The sequence below is a fragment of the Rhineura floridana genome, chromosome 17 (genome assembly GCF_030035675.1).
Source record: "Rhineura floridana isolate rRhiFlo1 chromosome 17, rRhiFlo1.hap2, whole genome shotgun sequence".
In the NCBI taxonomy this organism is placed as follows: Eukaryota; Metazoa; Chordata; class Lepidosauria; order Squamata; family Rhineuridae; genus Rhineura; species Rhineura floridana.
This window is the reverse complement of record NC_084496.1, coordinates 11,757,802-11,778,566: the sequence shown is the minus strand read 5'-3', so window position 1 is coordinate 11,778,566 and position 20,765 is coordinate 11,757,802. Positions and strand designations below refer to the sequence as shown.

Genomic DNA, 20,765 nt, shown 5'->3' with positions numbered 1-20,765 from the left:
AACAACACCATTAAAACATACAGAGTATATTATTAAAAAAGAATTAAACTATGAGAAAAATTAAAACCATAAAATATAGGTTAAAAACAGCGGACAATTTAAAATAATAAAATCATATAATGTAATCACCAAACCTATGACATTTAATCCTGGTCGTTCTCTATCCCAAATGCCCGTTGAAATAAAACAGTCTTTACTTGTCGCCGGAAAGACGGCAAGGAGGGAGCTGATCGCACCTCACTCAGAAGGGAGTTCCACAGCCTAGGGCGGCCACCGAAAAGGCCCTATCTCGTGTCCGCATCATATGTGCTTGCGAAGGTGTGGGGAACACAAGAAGGGCCTCACCTGAAGATCTCAAATCCCGGACAGGTTCATGTATGGAGATACGATCTGTCAAATAGTCTGGACGTGAGCCGTATAGGGCTTTGTAGGTCAAAACCAGCACTTTGAATTGTGACCGGAAACAAATTGGCAGCCAGTGGAGCTGTTGTAACAGGGGGGTTGAATGGTCCCTGTAACCAGCCCCGGTTAGCACTCTGGCTGCAGCTCTTTGTACCAATTTAAGTTTCCGAACAGTCTTCAAAGGCAGCCCCACGTAGAGCGCGTTACAGTAGTCTAAGCGGGATGTAACCAAGGCATGCATCACCCTAGTCAGATCAGGTAGCTCCAGGAACGGGCGCAGCTGGCGCACAAGTTTTAATTGGGCAAATGCGCTCCTGGATACAGCAGCAATCTGGGCCTCTAAATTCAAAGCTGCGAACCTGAGACTTCAGGGGAGTGCGACCCCATCCAGCACCGGTTGAATTCCTTTTCCCTGATTTGCCCTCTGACTGACCAGGAGTACCTCTGTTTTGTCAGGATTTAATCTCAACTTGTTTGCCCTCATCCAGTCCATCACTGATGCCAGACACTGGTTTAGGGCCTGTACAGCTTCCTTGGCTTCAGGTGGAAAAGAGAAATAGAGTTGAGTGTCATCAGCATACTGATGGCACCAAACCCCAAAACCCCGGACAACCTCTCCCAGCGGTTTCATGTAGATGTTGAATAACATGGGGGACAAAACGGAACCCTGAGGGACCCCATAGGTCAATGGCCAAGGGGTCGAGCAGGAGTCCCCCAGTACCACCTTCTGGGTTCGGTCCTCCAGGAAGGATTGGAGCCACTGTAACACAGTGCCCCCAAGTCCCATCTTGGCAGGGCGGCCCAGAAGGATACCATGATCGATGGTATCGAAAGCCGCTGAGAGGTCCAGTAGAACCAGCAGAGACACACTCCCCCTGTCCAGTTCTCTGCGTAGGTCATCCACCAAGGCGACCAAAGCCGTCTCTGTCCCATAGCCAGGCCTGAAACCAGATTGAAATGGATCCAGATAATCCGTATCATCCAGGAATCTCTGGAGTTGGGCGACCACCACACGCTCTATTATCTTGCTTAAAAATGGAATATTGGAGACTGGCCGGTAGTTACCTAGTAAAGAGGGATCCAGGGAGGGCTTTTTCAGCAGTGGTCTTATAACTGCCTCCTTTAAGCATGATGGAATTCTGCCTTGTTGTAGAGAGGCATTAACTACTCCCCTCACCCAATCGACCAGTCCCCCTCTGGTACTTCTAATGAGCCAGGAAGGGCAAGGCTCCAGTACACACGTGGAAGCACGCGCCGCTCCAAGGATCTTGTCCACATCCTCGGGTAGAACAAGTTGAAAAGAATCCATTTTAATTGGACAAACAGGCGCCGAAGTTACATCCTCAGAGACTGTATCAATTTTAGCGTCCAAGTCACAGCGAATCTGAGCGACTTTGTCCGCAAAGTGCCGTGCAAATTCTTGACAGCGGTCTGCTGAGTGGTCAGAATTACCCTCACGGGGTCTGGAACTTAGAAGCCCCCTAACCACTCGAAACAGTTCCGCTGGACGGCTCCCAGCAGACGCAATGGAGGCCGAGAAGAAAGATTTCTTCTTAGCCCGTACTGCCTCGGAGTAGGCCTTCAAATAGGCTCTAGCCCGAGATCGATCAGCTTCGCTCCGAGTCTTCCGCCAACGTCGCTCTAGTCCCCGTCTGACACGCTTCATCACCACCAGCTCCTTGGAAAACCATGGAGCCGGTTTGGCTCCACTCCGAAAGAGGAGACGCTTGGGAGCGATCGTGTCCACCGCCCTGGTCATTTCTCTATTCCAGAGATCAACCAGGGCTTCGACAGGATCGCCTGCCAAGGTGACAGGAAAATCTCCAAGAGCCATCAGGAAACCATCCGGATCCATCAGCCTCTTGGGACGGACCATTCTAATCGGTCCCCCACCCCTGCAGAGGCTCTGAGTCCCAGTGAGTCTAAACCCGACCAGGTAGTGATCTGTCCATGACAACGGAACCACCGCAAGTTCTTCCACACCAAGAAAACCGTCATCCCGACCAACACAGAAAACAAGGTCGAGGGTGTGACCAGCAACATGAGTGGGGCCAGATACTACTTGGGACAGACCCATGGTTGTCATGGAGGCCATGAAGTCCTGAGCCACTCCCAACAGAGTAGTCTCAGCGTGGATGTTGAAGTCACCCAATACCACAAGCCGAGGGGACTCCAACACCAACCCCGAGACTACCCCGGCTAGCTCAGGTAGGGAGACTGTGGAGCAGTGGGGTGGGCGGTACACCAACATAATCCCTATTCTGTCCTGGCCACCTAATTTCAAGTACACACACTTGAACCCTGAGAACTCTGTGAGAGGGCACCTGGTCAGGGGGATAGTATGACGATAGACCACTGCGACCCCACCTCCCCGTCCCCCAGCTCTCGGCTGCTGCTGTACTGAAAAACCAGGTGGACAAAGCTGGGAGAGATTAACCCCCCCAGGTTCATCTAACCAGGTTTCCGTAATACAGGCCAGGTCAGCATGCTCATCGAGGACCAAATCCTGAATGAGCATCGATTTTCCATTCACTGACCTGGCATTCACCAGCAGCAGTTTTAACCCAGGGGCACTGTCACCGAGGCCATCCAGGTTGTTTGAGCAGGAAGACAGCTTGGGGGTTATCAACAGTCGGTTACACTCTACCCTCCCTTGATAGCATGGCTGTCTCCCTACTTCGTATCTCCCTCTGCCTTCAACAACATTAATGGCAGCCCCTCGGATCCCCTCCTTTGCCCACATGGCCATTTTTAGTTAATCTCGACTTTAGCACCTTAAAAAAACGACACATATCACCATGATGCTACATTGAAAGACAACAGGATCAGGAGAGCACATTCCTGCATGTATATATGCACCCCTCCCACCCCACATCTGCTATACAAGCACAAAGTCTGTAGCCTAAGAACGTTGATTTTCATGTCTTCAGAATTCCAATGAATACAAGGAAGTGCCCAGAAATATAATTATGTTGTTAACACTCCCAACAGTCATATCTGTCACCAGAACTGTTCAAGTTACTTAGATTATAGAAGAACAATTCAACTGTATTGTGCACATTTTAGCCTAATGGCAGATTAGGAATTATCAGATTTTTTGGGGGGATGGGGGAGAGAAGCAAGCAGCCATGAAAAATCGACGATCAAGGAGAAACTGAGCAACTGGAGCAACTGTGTCATATTCTTAGTCACAGCTATTTGCGTACCTTATATTTATCAACAATTGGCAGCCTGATTGGTCCATCAACTGATCTGTTGAAGTTTGGCAAGTTATCCAGATATGGAATAAATGGTAGCCCACTAAAAAAGAGGGAAAACAATGTCATCGACATCTATGGCACATCTTTGTCTTGTTTAAGAGAAGATTTCCAGCTGCAATGTTGCTTGGATATAGCTAACTTGTGATGCAGTAACATCCTTCACGAGACGATAATTGTATCACATTTGTGGAACAACATCACCTGTGTTTCTACCAACTTTGAAAGCCACTCTGTAAGCATAAATTCTACCAAATGAGATATTAAGTTATTTTTCTTGTTATCGTCACCTTCTCCTATAAAGCATTTAAAGTTTCCTAACCGCTGAATAAAGATCAAAACACTGTATGAGTTCTTGCCTGCAATCTTACAATCTAACTGACAAAGCACAAAAGACAGACATGCGTCCAGCTGAAAATGTAGCTTCGTTAATATTTCAGAAATGCCAACATGCTAACAGCACTTCACATAAACCTGGATCAAATCTGTAGTTAATGAGATTTGTAACAGAAAGGATTTACAAAGGGGCTATTTGAGTAGCCACTTCACCTGGTGCATGCATCAGTACAGGCCTGATCACTTTTCTTTTAAATTTGCAAAAAGAAGCTGCTCACAACTGTAGTGACTTGTGCTGGTCAGCAGTACTCCCCCCCCCCAAACTCAATGTCTTAGGCAGTCATTCAGATCTTGTCATTTTCTACCTGGTGCTCTAGTCCAATAGGATCCCCATTTCCCTTTAATTCTGTTGTGGGGAACCTTTGGCCCTCCTGCTGTTGCTGAACTACAACTCCCATGATCCCTTGCCACTGGCCTTGCTTGCTGAGGCTGATGGGAGTTGTTGTTCAGCAACAGTAAAAGGGCCAAAGGCTCCACACCCTTGCTGTAATTGCTACCTGGGTCTAGTCTTAAACTGTTAGTCTGTTTCCTCTTGACCTAGATTTGAAGTATGCTGGAATAGGTGCTGGCAGATCTATCAGGCTCCACATTCAGGCAGGTGCTTGAAACACACTTGTTCAGACATGCCTTTAGCTGTTAATATTGGTGGCTACACTGAAATGTGCAACTGTTCTGTTCTGTGTTGCTATAACAGTGACTATTTTTATTCCTAAATGTGATTTGTACAGGGTTTCAGTGTGTGGCATGTTCTATTAGATGCTTTGATTATAGTTCTCCATAGAAAAGCAGGACATACATTGCAAAAAAATAAAGATACATACATATACCAAGGACAGAAGTCCGATTGCTCCTTGAGGTTTGCTCCAGTCAGTCCAGAGCAGGGCATGAAGTGAATATCTTTTTTAGGATTGAAGCCAACTTTCTTCAAAAATGGCACCAATTTCTCTTTACATTCTTCATACCTGAGGGGTTAGAAGAAAAATATCATGGATTTAGGATGGTGCCTGAACCACCTTGTCAAAGATGGTGGGATAAGACAGGGGGCAGGAGTTGTGCAACACTGCCAGTGTCTCTACACATTTCACTTTGTAATGTTTTCTTGATGGGTCTGAGCTGAAGTCAGAGTTTGAATCAAGTTCAAGTGATTTCTTTCTGAAACAGCAGAGAATTCTAAAAAGAATTTGCCTTCATTCAGAAACGTTGATCGACCTGTTAATCTGTCAATAATTGCAGACACTAATGTAGAAGAGAAACCATGAAGGGCACAGGTGGATGGACTTCAGGCTTGTTGCCCCTTTAGTTTGTACTAGAATTCCCAAGCTCTACTAACAAGAGCCCAGATGCAAGAGAGACACAGGGAAAAAAAGAACAGGGTGCCTCTGAGCATATTCCGAGACTAGGAGTTAGTTTCCAGTACCAGAACTGAGCTCAGAGTGCTTTCTCACAAAAGTCCACTCCAGGTTATCCCAAGCTATCTCCATTTCAGTGGCCTAACTGAAAGGGGATAGGTCGGAAGAAGGTGCTTTTTCATTGTTGCTATCGTTAAAACAATTGATAGCCATAAATCCTTGCTGATCTACCTTCTGCCCACCTCTACTATAGACGGTTCTTGCATAAATCAATCCAGAGGTTCGAGGGGGGGGTGAGTGCACTGTGCAGGCCCCTGTGTGACTGTACAATGTCAGAATGCAGCAGGCAAATCTGGCAGCCTTCCTCCCAAAGCACAAGCTTTCTATGTGCAGGGAGATATTCAGTATGTGTGTTCTCTTGAAGTAGCAGTTTACATAAATATTAAGAGGCTACTTTTCAATATTCATAAGCAGCTGCCTTATATCAGGTCAGACTGTTTGTCCATCTATAACAGCACTGTCTACTCTGATAGTTGCTGTCCAATGTCTCAGGCAGATATGTTTTTACCATCACCTACCACCTGATTCTTTAAAAATAAGAAAAATTACTGGAGATGGCAAAGATTGAATCTAGAACAACTGAGCTATGATAGCCCCTTCCACAATATTCAAGAGAATATACAATATTTAAACATATTGCTAGACAGTGTGACAGTGTGAAAACTCCGAAAGCTACAGCACACACTTGATCCCCATTGGCCTATGTGAATACCAAGGAGGGAGACCCTCCATGGAGAACTGCACATTGTGTGTGAACAGGGCTGGTATGAAAACGTTATTACTATTTTGGAAAATATAGGTGATCTCGCTCACTCCAATGCCCCAGAAACTTTCCTAAAATTTCAGGGAACTGCTCTGAAGATGTCTTCCTTCAGTTTTGGTAGTGAGCACTCAGGGCTATCCAAGGCAAGACCTTCCACAGGGCCTTGGATATTCACAACAGGCAACTCCATGGAGCAGTGGAGGCTGATCCATTATGATGAATGGGGCCCTGCCCCTCCAAACTCAGTCTGCCCTCAAGCAGCCCCCACCTGCTTGCTTTCTTACTAACAACCAGTCAGAGGGTGACTCTGCCTGACCTTGGCTCTGGCTCCACCTATCACCGATTCTGGCTCCACCCACTGTTGGTCTGCCTGCTACCCATCCCAAAGGGCCCCAGCCACCACTGACATGGAGAAACCAGTACTGTACACCGACAGCGTACATTTTGCAGCACACATTGGTGGTGCGTATGTAATTGGGAGTGATCTTGCCCTCCGAGGTCAACACTAAATCTTCCCTATGGTTCAGCAAAGCCACAGAGAGATGATGGAACAACTGCACCTGGTCTTCAACAGTTATGACCTTGAGGTACGCTTCATTTGAAGGAGGTCAGTCCCATTTCTAATGCAAAAGGGGTCAAAGCTTGCAGAGGAAACACTTAAAACTTTTCTTAAAAAAATAATTTAACAAGCGTACTCACCTTTCATTGCTCCAGTTCACAGTTGGATCATCCATTTTATTAATAAGAACTATTAAATGTTTCACGCCTGCTGTTTTCGCTAGCATGGCATGCTCTCTTGTTTGCCCCCCTTTCTCAAAACCAGTTTCAAATTCTCCTTTCCTTGCAGAGATAACCTAGTTTGAAGGAAATTGACAATGTTTGAAGTATTAAGCTACAGCACAATCCCCTGCTCTTACTCAGAATAAAGAACTAGTCAGAGAGCTCTAGGATTTTAGGCCTTGTAATGTGGCCTATGCTGAGGGTTCCACGTTTCTGTAATGCAACTATTCAAACATTTCAAGACTACAATTTTTGTGAAGAAGCAGTTATCGCACAATAGCTATTTCCTTAGCGCGGGGGGTGGGGAACCGCAAGCATCCAGGAAATGGTCATTCAGTACACAATAACAACAGAGCATCAGTTAGACATTTGCCAAGGACTCAAAGGGACTGAATGGCCTCTTACCAATACAGCTAGATCAGCTTGTGAAGCACCGCCAATCATATTTGGGACAAAGCTCTTATGCCCTGGAGCATCTAAAATTGTGAAGTGTTTCTTCTCTGTTTCAAAATAGGCACGGCCCACTTCCACTGTTTTACCTTTGTCTCGTTCTTCCTGGTTTGTGTCTAAGGCCCAGGAGAGGTACCTATGGGGGAAAAAGGCATAAGAGATTAGTACCCTAGTACTGTGAGATTGAATGATTTTGTAAGTTGCTTATGCACAAGAATGTATCTGAAAATCCTCAGCACCTCAAAGAAATAGGCGAAGTTTTTTTTTACATACGTCTGCACAGCAGTTGATTGTGCTTTAAAAGTCCAGAGTGTGGCATCTTCTACTTTGGGATACCCTCAACATTTTATCCTGACACTAGCTGTTTCATGGCAGGTGAAGATCTACTGCGTTGCATGCTGAACCTCCAAGTGCAGTCCCCAAGGCACCTGCGCATCCCCTGAGCCTGGAAAATTCCTAAACCTTTCCAGAGAGTGGGACTGGACAGACTCCCAAAAGAGAATCGGGGATTATATTCAAATAACATTTATTCAGAATAGACCCACTGAAATTGGTGGAAGGCTGTGGAAATATAGGAAGCTGCCTTGCACCAAGTCAGGCTATTGGTCCACCTAGCTGAGTATTTATCTCCTTTATTTATTACATTTACATCTCAGCCTTCCTCCCCAAGGAGCCCTGTGTACTGTCTGCAGTGATTCTCAGGTGTTTCAAGGAACATTTCCAACCCTACCTGGAGACGGCAGGGATGGAATGCGGGACCTTCTGCATGCAAAGCGGATGTTCTAACACTGTGCTTCAGACCCTCCCCATAACACCCCTACACCCTGGATGTATAGTTGAAGAAGTTTATTGTTCTAAATTCCTCCTTTCAACGACTTAATCTCCTATTTACTTATTCTACTCAGTGGCATCATATTGCACCTCAGCTCAGAAGAGATTCAATGAATGGAGAATTAAGCAACTGAAAAACACATTTCAGGCGTGCTGAACAATCACTGCTTTTGTGCTTAGATCACTCAACCCCCATTTAAATGCTTAAGCTAGCACATAAAAAGTTGTCTGCTGTTCATTTAGCGCCAATGGTAAATTAGAAGGGGTGTAATTCCCAACTACCACACACATCTACATCAGAAGGGTTTGTGACATTCTTATATACAATACAAAGACAGAGGTTGAATCAAAGGATAATTTTTCTTTTAAAAAAATGTCCTCATGATTCTGGGAGAAATGTGAACATCTGATGGAGGTGTGTGCTCAATGCAAACAATATACGACAGAAGTATAGGGATTGCTAGATGTCACATGAAAAACTGATCTTGCTCAGAATGCAATGAAGCTAGAAGCATATAGAGATATTTGCGTAATTTCAAATCCATTATTTGGACTTCAGCTGCCCTCATCTCCAGCACTCTCAGCCACACGCACTTACATCTCCGCTCATCCTCTTTTCTCGGGGAAAACCTTTGGAGGATTTCACCCTAAAAAGCAGGCTACAATGTTATAAATAAATACCCCACCTTTCCTCGTCTGCCTCTTCCCTTTCCCCTCACTCCTGGGAATCGCACCCTCTTCTAACCCTTTCCTAAACCTTAAGGCTTTTCTCAGCCTTTTGTATCCTTAGACAAGGTGTGGGGAACCTGTGGCCCTCCAGATGTTGCTGAACTACAACTACCATCACCCCTGACCATTGGCTATGCTTACTGAGGCTGATGGGAGTTGTAGTTCAGCAACACCCAGAGGGCCATAGGTTCCCCACACCTGCCTTAGACTGCCAGTTGCTCGTTTCCTAGGTCTTTCAAGCAGACTTCCCTTCTCTGGAATGCAAGCAGATCATCTGAGGCATGCTTTCATCCTAACGTTTGTCACCCATTCTGACACTTGCACAGAGGAGTGTTACAGAAACATTTAGACATGCACACACAATATGGCAGCAGATGATGTTGAGGTGGGAAGGCGAGATAGGCTCTCAAAGACACTCACCAGCAACCTGTTTTGTGAGGCTTACAGACCGACCTTATGCAGCGCTAGGCACACTTAAACTTAGCTGTCTGGTACTGAAACACCAGTGCTACTGTGTTTATGGAGTCCCTCCCACCTTAACCAAGGTTGAGCACCCCTTCCTCTCCCCAAATGTTCAGTTCTGTTTGAGCACAGGTACCATATTTCAGAACCTCAGTTGAGTAAAGAAAAACTTAACAGAAAACAGATGCTGAAGGGAGAAAAAAAGACAAAGAATCCACACAATTTAAAGCACGTTCATAACAAGATGTAGGGGGTTTCATACCAGGTTTCTCTGTTTTTTTCTTTAGCTTCTCTTTCGTATTTTTCAAGCGTTCTTTTATCAACCATGCCTGTCAAGTACCTAGAAAAAGATATTTATACCTTGGTTACAATGAAGAGACTACTTACAGCAGCGTTTTTTTTAAAAAAAAGATTGACGCTGCAGAATGAGGCAGATTAAGATGTAAATAAGACCAACCCATCTATATGGGCATACAAGGGCAGCTAATCCACAGGAAGTAGTTGGACAAGTTAGGCAAGGATAGCCAACGTGCTGCCCTCCAGATGTTGTTCGACTACAGCTCCCATCAGACCCAGCCAGAGTGGCCAATGATCAGGCATGGTGGGAACTGTAGTCCAACAACATCTGGAGGACTCTACATTGGATACCCCTAGAGGATTGCATACAAAGCAGATTTTGAAGAGATTACGTTTGCACTGAGAAACAGCATTTAGAATAGACACACGACAGCTTCTATACCAGGAGTGGGGAAACCTGTGGCCCTCCACTTGTTGCTGGACACTCCTCTCATCATTCCTGCTGGCCATGCTGGCTAGGGCTGATAGGAGCTGGAGACAGACAACATTTGGAAGGCCTCAGCTTCCCCATTCCAGTCTAAACTGGGAAACGACAGTAAAGGTTTTTTTTTAAAAAACCCACTATGGTCGTTAAGTACCTAACAACTTTATTGCTATTTCACAAACCCCAGCAACAATTGTGGCAAAGGTACCTTGTGGACTTGTTGAAAGTAAAGGTGATGCAGAACAACAGAAAAGAGATTCAGACTAATGCTGCGTTAAAGGTAAACCTATGCTGACAAAAACTTCCATGGATGAAAGGAGCAGCAGACTTCAAAAGCATAAACATTTCAACAGTTTAAAACAAATCAAGTTGCTTACATTATTTGTCCTCCAATTGTTGATTTGCCAGCATCTAATAAAAATATTTACAGAGAGCAATTTTTAAGCGTAACAGTTTTTCAAAGTTAGTTTTTCACAACCTGCTTAACCCAATTCTGTTAAAGTTTTGGATTTCCCCCATCATGATGTTCTTTTGCCCAGTATATTAATGTTCCCAGTGATGTGGCGTCGAAAATTTTCCGCAGAAAGAACCGCTGAGAAAACCTTCCACTGTTTTAAATTTTCCTTTTCTAAAAACACATTGCTTCATACAATGAATTAGTAACATAATGAATGGATCTAATAAGGCAATTAAACTGGACAGTTTCAAAGTTATTACCTTTTTTCAGATTACTGTAATTTAGGAAATACCCGATGCACAGCTCTTTGGGTGAAATTAGTAAACTAAAATTCCTAGTGGACATACACAAGCTCTTGATCATGCTTTAACCCACTGGATCCCAACTATGAGCAATGAATACGTCTAAGACCAAATGTATGTGTAAGTTATACTTCTAGTCCCCCCGGTATCCAAATTTAATATATCCCAAATTTACACCAATGGAATGACGGGATTATTACACAAAGCTCTGATTAGGTCTATTAACTTTTTGTTTAGGGAAGCAGAGTTCCCCTAAAATTATTTGACTACTTTTAAAGCACTGCTTTACATTATATGAAGATGTTTACAGCACGCCGCCTTTGTGGCAACCACTGTTATGTTAGAAGCGGAGTTGCCATGCCCGTGGAACATTTTAAACAAACGCCTGGGAGCCGTGGACAGGAATCACCAAGGTGTCCACCTTTCTCTTTGAGAGCTAAAACTGTTTATTGCAGAGAAACACAATGAACACATGAAGCCAACCTAAGTGTGCAAATTATTCTGGAAGGATATGGAGCAAATCATGGCTTTTTCTATCCTCTGTATGTTACTGAATTTTTCAAAGTCCACAATACTAATTCCAAGCATTATATTTATTCTATTCTCTCTGTAAGGAGATGAGTTATTATTATTATTATTATTATTATTATTATTATTATTATTATTATTATTACTACTACTACTACAGCAAGAGCCCAGGTGACACTTGACATAAGGAAGCAGGAATTCGAATGGGTAACTCCACACGAACACCCGTGCATTATGTATTAATCAACCATTATTTCAGATTCATCCATTTTATGCAGAGCTGCAATTGAGTTACGTCATTTGCCTATGACACCTCTTACATTCTACCCCAGAGGCGGGGAACCTTTGGCCCTCCAGATGTTGCTGAATTAGCACTCCCATTAGCTCTAACAAGCATGGCCAGTGGCCAGGGCTGATAGAGTTGTCGTCTAGCAACATCTGGATGGCAAAAGGTTCCTTACACCTGCTCTTAAGGCAGTCATGTATAGTCAGTACCTATGACCAGTGGAACAATTTGTGGCTGGTTGGATTTATCAGCCTGAGCTATTGCTTAAAAAGAGCTGGAGATCAGGGATTTAGACCTGTTGTAGGAGAAAAAGCAGGGAGCTGTACCTTGAGAAAAGAACCACGGCTCAGTGGGAGAAGAGCACATGCTTCACATACAGAAGGTTCCAGGTTTGATCCCTGGCATTTCCACTTAAAAGGATCAGGTAACTGGCGATGGAAAGACCTCTGCCTGAGACTTTGGAGAGCTGCTGCCAGTCAAAAAGACAATACTGAGCTACACAATTCCATGGGAGTAAGTCCCCCTGAACTTCAAAGTAGACATGTCTAGACCTGCGCTGCTGGCAAAGTTAACACCTCTTTAAACCTTTGCCAATCTGTATGCAAGGCAAATCTGTAATTTACCTTAGAATCTATGACTGGGATCTAAAAAAGTATGGTCTGACAACAGTAAAGATGATCCTCATAATATATCAGATTATAAAAAGCATATTATGCATCCACCTTTTCTGTAATTCTTTGCAACTTACCTACATGCCCAATGAATACTACATTTACATGTTCTTTTTTGGGAGCACCTGGTGGTGCTACCATGGATTTAGGTTTTGGTAGCTCCTCTTCCTCCTCCATCATTTCTGGGGTACCTTCCTCAATAGGTCCTGCATCTCCAGAAGGCCCACTCGCTAATTCAGGTTCAATAGCTTCCTCTTTATGGTCCCATGATTCTTCAGGGGACATGTCCGTTTCTCCGTTTTCTACTGGAATTTAACAAAGTTTATTTGAACAAATAGAACAGTTTGTTTTCTCTTACGGTTGGTGGCAGGGGTGGGGAAGGTTAGCAGTACTCCTACTGGATCAGGCCAATGGCCCGTCTAGTCCAGCATCCTGTTTTCACAGTGGCCAACCAGATCCCTGTGGAAGCCTGCAAGCAGGACATGAGCACAAGAGCACTCTCCCCTCCTGTGTCTTCCAGCAATTGGTTTTCAGAAGCATACTGCCTCTGACTGTGGAGGCAGGGCATAGCCATCGTGGCCAGTGGCCCTTGGTAGCCTTATCCTCCATGAATTTATCAAATCCTCTGTTAAAGCCCTTCAAGTTGGTGGCCATCACTGCCTCCTGTGGGAGCAAGTTCTATAGTTTAACTACTGTATGCACTGCAGGAAGAAGTCATTTCTTTTATCTCTTATCACGTCATCTCTTACTCGCCTTTTCTCTAAACTAAAAGCCCCAAATGCTGCAACCTTTCCTCATAGAGGAGTTGCTCCATCTTCAAAGCCGGATGTGTTATATCTAAGCAGTCATAGTTCAACTGTTGCAAGTTCCAGCTTTTCTGATTTTGTTCTGTTGGCTGACACGTCATTATCCAAAAGCTTATTTCTAAACTGGATATCAACTCATTTTAACAGCAAGCTACAATTCATCGGGGTCACCAGATTCTTTGGGGGCAAGAGCATTTTCAGTTGCAGAAGAAACACAGAAAGCAATCTAAAAGATCACATAGCTTTTGAGGAGGAAAGTGCACCCAACTTCATGGCTGAAATGGCTTATGGGGGCGACTGACAACTTGTTCTCTCCTTTCATCATGTTCAGAGATTTTCACATACTTGGGTTAAAAGTGCCTGTGAAAATTGGTCAATCTACCTAAAGTATGAGACTGTTTGAAAACCAGAAGCATGACTTAAAAATACTTTTACAAGGTATTGTAACAATAGAGTTGGGAAGAATAGGGGTGTGTGCAGATTTCAGGCTTGTGTGATCTACTTTCTATTGTACCCAAACACAAAGCCCACCAACTAGAGGTGGCTTGAAAGGGGTGTACAATACACTTCACAGTATTCAACATTCTTGCTTCATTCAAGGAAGAGCTACGCTCAAGGAAGGGGTTGTCTTGTGTATGGAATCTCCTTCTGTTCACAGAATGAAAACATTAGATTCCAGCCTCTTAGAATTAAGGAAAATGCTTTTAAGGAAAATGCTCTAAGTGCATGCTAATCCTAGGAAGAATTTGTTTTCAATATGAGATTACAACCTTTTTACACAAAAATCTAGTCCCATTCTCTCCCCACTCAACCCCTCAGCATTCTTGCTTTCAGAAGCCCAGTTTAGAGAGGGGGAAAGCCTTTGTTATAACTAACACCTTGGAGTCAGAAATCCTTGCTGATCTACTTCAAATAACCCAGAGATATTAGATGTCCACACCAGCCTTCTTCCCACCTGTTTTAGAGCAACTACAAGGCAATACAATAATTCTTTGGTGCCCAACTGAAGATTTTCAAATTCATGTACTGTACAATGCTGCTATATATGATCTGTCACAATAACACAGCATACAGAATATTGGTATAAGCTGGTCTGGTATGAAGCACTGTTAGATAAACTAACACAAAAGCTCAGAGTCTCTAGTGGTCAAAGTAAAAGACAGACATTTATTTTGACTTGGTATGAGTTTGTACAATACACGAACCAGGAAGAATGTGATCAGGTTCCTTTGCCAGCATATAGATGGATGTGGGTTCTTTAAGTGGGTCTTTCCCCCTCTCTTTTGTGGTTTATCCCATACCCAAAAAGAAAAGGGAAAGAATAAGCACAAGTAAGATAAGCAGGATACTGAAAATTGTAAATGAAAATATCCTGCCTTTAAAAACCAAATTCCATAAATGCATTCTAACACCAACCAATGTAAGATTATTTAAAATTATTTTTGAGTATTTAAGTTTGTTAATATGATTTATATGTTTTGATTATGTTTAATAATGGTGTAAAATTAACAATGATTAAAAAATAATAAAACAGCAGAGGAAGGAAACTCTTCAATTAAACAAGTCAAGCACTACCTAACAGTGGTTCTAGCTATATTATATAATTTCACTTACCAACTGGTTCCGAGATTTCCATACTGACTGCAGCATTTGACCCTGGTGAAAAAGAATCAAGTATGTTAAATATATAACATTAACTCAAGATGTGCCAGTTAAACATGCCTTTAGAATAAGTTTAGCAAAGGTTCAAACAATGTATCCTACTCGAATGATTAGCTCCACTTTAGGTTTTCCAGCAAAGACACACATTACCTTCACAAGATGATGGCTCTTCCTCTTGTGAAGATTCTACTGATGCCCCTTAAACAAACAAGAGATTCAGCATTGAAATAAGTACCTGAGATAACTACACTGAAAGTTCAAGAAACAGAACAGCCAGTAAATCTGAAGTATAGACAAGTGAAGGGTTCTAGAATTGTTCTCCCCTACTCCTTGCCCCCTCCCTATTCCCTGAAATCCTAAAAATCACAAGTGTTAAGAGCATGCATAAGGGTCTGTTTGAGCTGTCTTCTGGCTCGTTTTGCATTCAATGCTAAGCACTGTTTAGTGTTACATGCATGAGCAGCAGCTCCCTCCCCTCTTCCAAAGATGCTGTGAAGTTACCAGAAGCACCCACTGTTAAACAAACTAAAGTCCTCTGCAACTCCCAAACTCCAGGAACTCTGGTTAACTAATGGTTTGTTAACAAGCCAGAAACATAAATCATGGTTTGATGTTGGTTTGAACAAACCGTAGTGTAAAAAACTAACTAGAGTCCTAAAATAATGTGGAGTTCTGGTTAATTTAAAATGAAAGTGAATTCTTCTGATCTTGGAGAGGGAAGGGGCAAAACATGCAAGACCAAGGCTCACTGTTGCTCACACATGTAATGCTAAAGCATGGTTTAGTGTGACATGCTAGAAGGGCCTGTCCTAAAAAGCTATCCTATTTGCCTGTATTGTCATGTGAATCAGAATCCAGAATCTGCGATTGTAATAGCCCTGTTGAAAGCAGAATAAAGGTACTTTAAAAACAAGTCAAACATCAAAGCACCATAATGGTTAGGAGTAATTTTCCAAGCATTGTTCCATGGGGCAGACATATGGAACAGCAACTGAAGGTCTTTTTCCAGACTTTTTAATATTTGGTTGAACCAAATATGAATCTGGAATGTTTTCTTCAACCCTGACATTTCATTTTAATGCTTTCGGTCTTAATTGTCAAAGATCAGTATAACAATTCTGCATTATTTAAAGCTGGAAAGATTGAATACAGTACGTATCAGAATATTCACATACACAGAACTAAGTGTCAAAACAGCAAACTGAGAAAAAATGAAAATACCAAAAGGTATTAATGCACAAAAGCACAAGACTCCACTACATCAAGCCCTCAGCTGGGAACGCAGGAAGCAAATTTTCAAAAAACCCTGCTTATTTCTACACTACCCCCTGCCTAGCAGTTTCCTTAAAATTGGTACACACTGACTGACTTTCTGTATTAAAAAAAAGGCTTTTGGTGTGGGGTGAGAATTAGATGGGTATTTACATGCTTTTCCTAGCACTTGGCAACAATTCAGTATGCTGGGTTCCAGTGCACCAATGGATCTGTAAAGTAAACGTAGGGTTTGCTCACACTCCTACAGAAACAAGACTCTCAGTCACTTTTCCTTTGGCCGTTCTTGCATTGCAGGCTCCAACAGAATAGAGCAGAGCAGGCCATGCTGGCAAAAGGCCAATGTGACAGGCAGGAAGGGTGAAGGCAGGTCAGGCGGAGCAGAACGCAGAGGATACAAAGGCAACAGCAACACCCCACCCTCTTCAGGGCAGTAATTAGAAATGCTCAGCGACACTGGACAGAGCGTTTCGGCAGAGACTGGCACTAATGGCAGATCCTCTAAGCCAGTAATGCCCAACCCTTTATCTCCCCCGACTGACCCCATAATAATGAGAGTCATGGTGGACTACTTAACGATTTCTCTGCCTCTTGTAGCAATTGTAGGGCGCTGTGGCTAGAAGCTGCCAATTTTTAATGGTCTTTTTGTCGCTTCTTTTATGTCTTATACATTGCATTTTATTTTATTACCAGTTCAATTCTATAGAATTCAAACTGTAATAGAATAAAACACAACGTAAGAAAAAACACAAATGCAATTACAAATCAATATGAGTACTGAATGCGACGGATGGGCCATCTCCAACCACAAGCATGCCTTGGACCACCTGAATGATGCTCAGAGACCACTGGTGGTCCGTGGATCAGTTTGGGAACCCCTGCTGTAAACATACATGATGTGCATTTTCTCAAAAATTCTGAACTAGAAAAGTTTCTGACAGTTTCCTTATACAAATTAAGGCAATATACATTACGTTTGTTTTTGTTTTTTAAATTTGGATCAACCAGATGTTGTTGGACTGCAGCTCCCATCATACTGGCTGGGGCTGATGGAAACTGCAGTCTAGCATTTGGAGGGCAGCATGCTGGCTGCCCCTGCCCTAGAGAGTGATCTAATGTAGCATGCTTACTTGTATTTAGTAAGCAAAGTACCCCATATTAATTTTTCACCCCAATTAGAAATGTGAAGGCCTGAATAAAAAAACCCTGACAAATTTTAAAAGTTTTTCAACCATATTTTCTGCCCCCCCCCTCCGGCCTTCACATATCTGGCCCCAATAGACCATGTTAAATACATGAGGAAACAAACAAAAGCACATTTAACATAATTTTCTATTACACAGAATTTTATTGGGATACTTGTGAAAGTTTCAAGATACTAGCAAGAACTTCCCTTATATTGTTTAAATTTACGAACAAAAGAAAAGGTACTGAACACTCGACAATAACAAATTTCAGAAACGCAAAGAACTGTGCATTATTTGCCAACTGCTGTATTTGCTAGGCATAATCACCTGGGTGGGGGGAAGAAACCACCATGAACTACAGCTATGAAACTATCATGCTTGCCTAATATTCTTCATGGTTACTAATGAAGTTGTAAAGCATTGGAAAATAAAGCACTGGAAAATGTCCTGCCCCACATCACTATCCAAACGTTTAGAAGAGGTTAGCCAGCGATTATGAAATAATGTACCACAACAAGATGGTGATCAACAAGATCACAATGAGAACCAAGGAAAAGGCAGGAGACTTTCCCAAGACAAGAGAGAGACAAAGCAGATTAAGACTGAAATCCTGCTTTGAATTTCATGGCTCTCTGTGTGTGTGTGTGTACGTAAGGATGTGGGGTGGGGGGGAGAGAAGATGGAAGACATTAAGAATTGTGCCAGTTCAGGATAAGATGCTAAATCAGGGGTGGGGAATCTCTGGCCCACGGGCCAAACGTGGCTCCCCAGTGCTCCCCATTTGGCCTACTGACCAGAGAACCACAACGTCAAGTGTGGGATGGGTAACATTAGGCCTTCAAAGGAACAACTAGGGCCTTAAAATGGGCTTTGCTAGAGCAAAGCGTGCTCTCAATCACCCAACAGCTGATGGATGGTAAAAGGGTGCTTTGTTCAAGGAGGGGGAAGCAGCGCTTCTTCCTCCCTGCACTGCTCTTTGAAGCTCTCTCCGGCTGGGTCTTGGACCTTTGCGAACCTCCCCAAGCTTCTCCTTTGCACCTCCGACATGAAAGGACCATAGGGAAGCTTGAAAAGCACAGCAGCAGCAAGGCCTCTTGGGCTGTGGCTCCCAACTTTGGGAGCCCCAAGCAAGGGATTTTGACAGAAAGGCGGGACAGCCTGCCTGTCATTCACGTGATGTTGTAATGACACCACATGATTGATAGGTGGGTTACCCCGCCCACCTGTCAAAGTTGGCCCATGGGATGGGGCCAGATCTTAACCAAGAAGGTTGCCCACTGTTGGGTTTTATGATCAGCAATGGCAGGAACTGAGAGGTGGGAGAGAATGACTGTCAAGTCTCAGGAGAGGAAAACTCTCCCAGATTCAGTAATAAACAAAAATAGTTGAATTCCAGTGTTTTCTTTTTTAAGAAACTTTAATTTACATCACTCACAATCATAGAATATTCCACAATTCATATATTTTGCTCATGGGTTTGCAAATCAGTGGCTATTTCCCTTGTGACAATGGCCCCTGGAAATTCATATATACTATGGTTGACTGCATGTGGTCTGTTCCTCCTTCAGAAGGTTACCTTCTCAAAACAAAAGCCAGGATCAATTCACTTTTTAGCCATTCTCAAACTGTCTGAAACATTTTCTGTTTCATGCTGGTCTTTATTTTCCGTCTGTCCCTAATGCACAGAATATTGAAGTTATATAGATCAGTTGACGGTTTTCATACCTTCATAATATCTGCATGCCAGCTGTTCTTCAGGTGTCTAAGTATTAACTAGTGAAAAGCCATTTACTACCTGACCAGATTTATGCAATGATTCTTTGTCATGTTCCTGGATTTCCAGTTGGGGAAAAAAAATATTCATCCTTTGCTTCAGCTTCTGAAGCAGTTAATTTCATTTCAGGTTGCACCAGTCTTTTTTCCCCCCATGAACCATGACTGAGTCACTGGCCTGGTTTGTATGATCAAGCCCTGGCTTAATAAGCACAGGCTTCATGTGCCCACATGCAACTGCTTTTCTACGCCCTTTGTGCAAGCGGAGAAATAAGCCAGCATACTGCAGTCAACCATGGCTTCCTACTCATATGTGAACAGGGGAATATGGTTAATAGCTTCTAAACAAGCCAGGATTTGCACATCATCTTTTGAGTCCTGGCTTCATGTCTGGTTTGCCTCCCTGCTCATGGAAAGGAGCTGTATGGAGCTTGTGTGTATCCTGGGTTATTAAAGTCAGGACATGATTGGGCCAATGCAGCCACCATCATCTTTAGATAGTTGAATGTTTTGCTACAAGCTGCAAAGCTTCCATAACCCGTGGTATGAAGCTGGCTTGTTTCAAACTAAGCATGGATGAGATTAACCACCGTCTGTTGGGTTCAGATGAACTGAAAAGCTGCAATTATAAAATATGGAACTGAAAGTTGCTGAATTTGTCCGCATGGCTGTGCTGGAGGGGAAAGAGTATGTGAGCCCAAGCTTTGCCATAATTCCTTTCCATCATGACGACCCATGAGTTTTATTAGGCCAATAAACCATATAATACCAAATTAAGACTAAATTATTGAAACAGACACTTTCTCCTTGGGCTACAAGCTTCAAATGCTACATCAACTACGGTTTAGTTGATTAAAGAAATATTCTCTATAGATTACTGATGATTCGGTAAACTATTTGCAGTAAGTTACAAAGAAATTGAAATAAAAATTCTAACTAATGGCCAACCTTCCCCCCAACATTTTAGGAAAAAAAGATGTGTTCACAAGTGTTCATTTCTATGGAAGTACAATGAAAAGCACATAATTCTGTCCATACTTAACAAGAGAAGACATGGCAGAGAACCTGTACTGAAGCACAGGTGACTCTAGATCAAGGACAGTCCGAATGCAATACCTTCAAATTGCATGAACTGAAGAAATGTGGATCATTAGTTATGTATTTTGATATGATTGGCAAGAGGGTCATTTGAAGATATAAATAGGATGTTTGAATGGCAAGCCTCTGCCACTTTTTTCAGATTAGATCTTATTTAATAACAAGGTTAAAATCTAATAATCATATCAAACAACCACCAGAAAGTGTAAACATGTTTGGCTACCAAATCCATTTCAGGTTTCTCCCTATGTTGGGAAATAGCAATGAATTGAATGTAAGGCATCTGCTTAAGGCCATGGAAAGCCACAGCCAGCCACAATGGACAATACTGAGCTAGATGGAACAATGACTGAGTATAAAGTAATGTAGATCATGGAAGCCTTCTCTCATGAATGTAGGAAATGATATTGAAACCTTGATTCTGAGATGTCAGCAGATACTGCCCACCACTGTGAAGGATATC

The 20,765-nt window shown here is 43.0% G+C and overlaps 1 protein-coding gene across 7 annotated transcripts in view; it reads right to left on the bottom strand.

Annotated features, from left to right (window-relative positions):
• Nucleotides 1–20,765, bottom strand: part of GSPT1 (G1 to S phase transition 1) — a 39,409-nt gene that overhangs the window by 5,566 nt on the left and 13,078 nt on the right. Inside the window, exons 2-11 of one of the 7 annotated variants that reach the window (XM_061600342.1) lie at nt 15,123–15,170; nt 14,925–14,966; nt 14,516–14,590; nt 12,582–12,809; nt 10,638–10,671; nt 9,742–9,819; nt 7,413–7,593; nt 6,927–7,081; nt 4,877–5,017; nt 3,609–3,702 (exon numbers count right to left, since the gene is read on the bottom strand). In XM_061600342.1, the coding sequence (XP_061456326.1) occupies nt 3,609–3,702; nt 4,877–5,017; nt 6,927–7,081; nt 7,413–7,593; nt 9,742–9,819; nt 10,638–10,671; nt 12,582–12,809; nt 14,516–14,590; nt 14,925–14,966; nt 15,123–15,170 (1,076 nt within the window). The remainder of the gene's footprint in view (nt 1–3,608; nt 3,703–4,876; nt 5,018–6,926; nt 7,082–7,412; nt 7,594–9,741; nt 9,820–10,637; nt 10,672–12,581; nt 12,810–14,515; nt 14,591–14,924; nt 14,967–15,122; nt 15,171–20,765) is intronic. The other 6 variants (XM_061600343.1, XM_061600344.1, XM_061600347.1 and 3 more) reach the window with 6 other exon arrangements.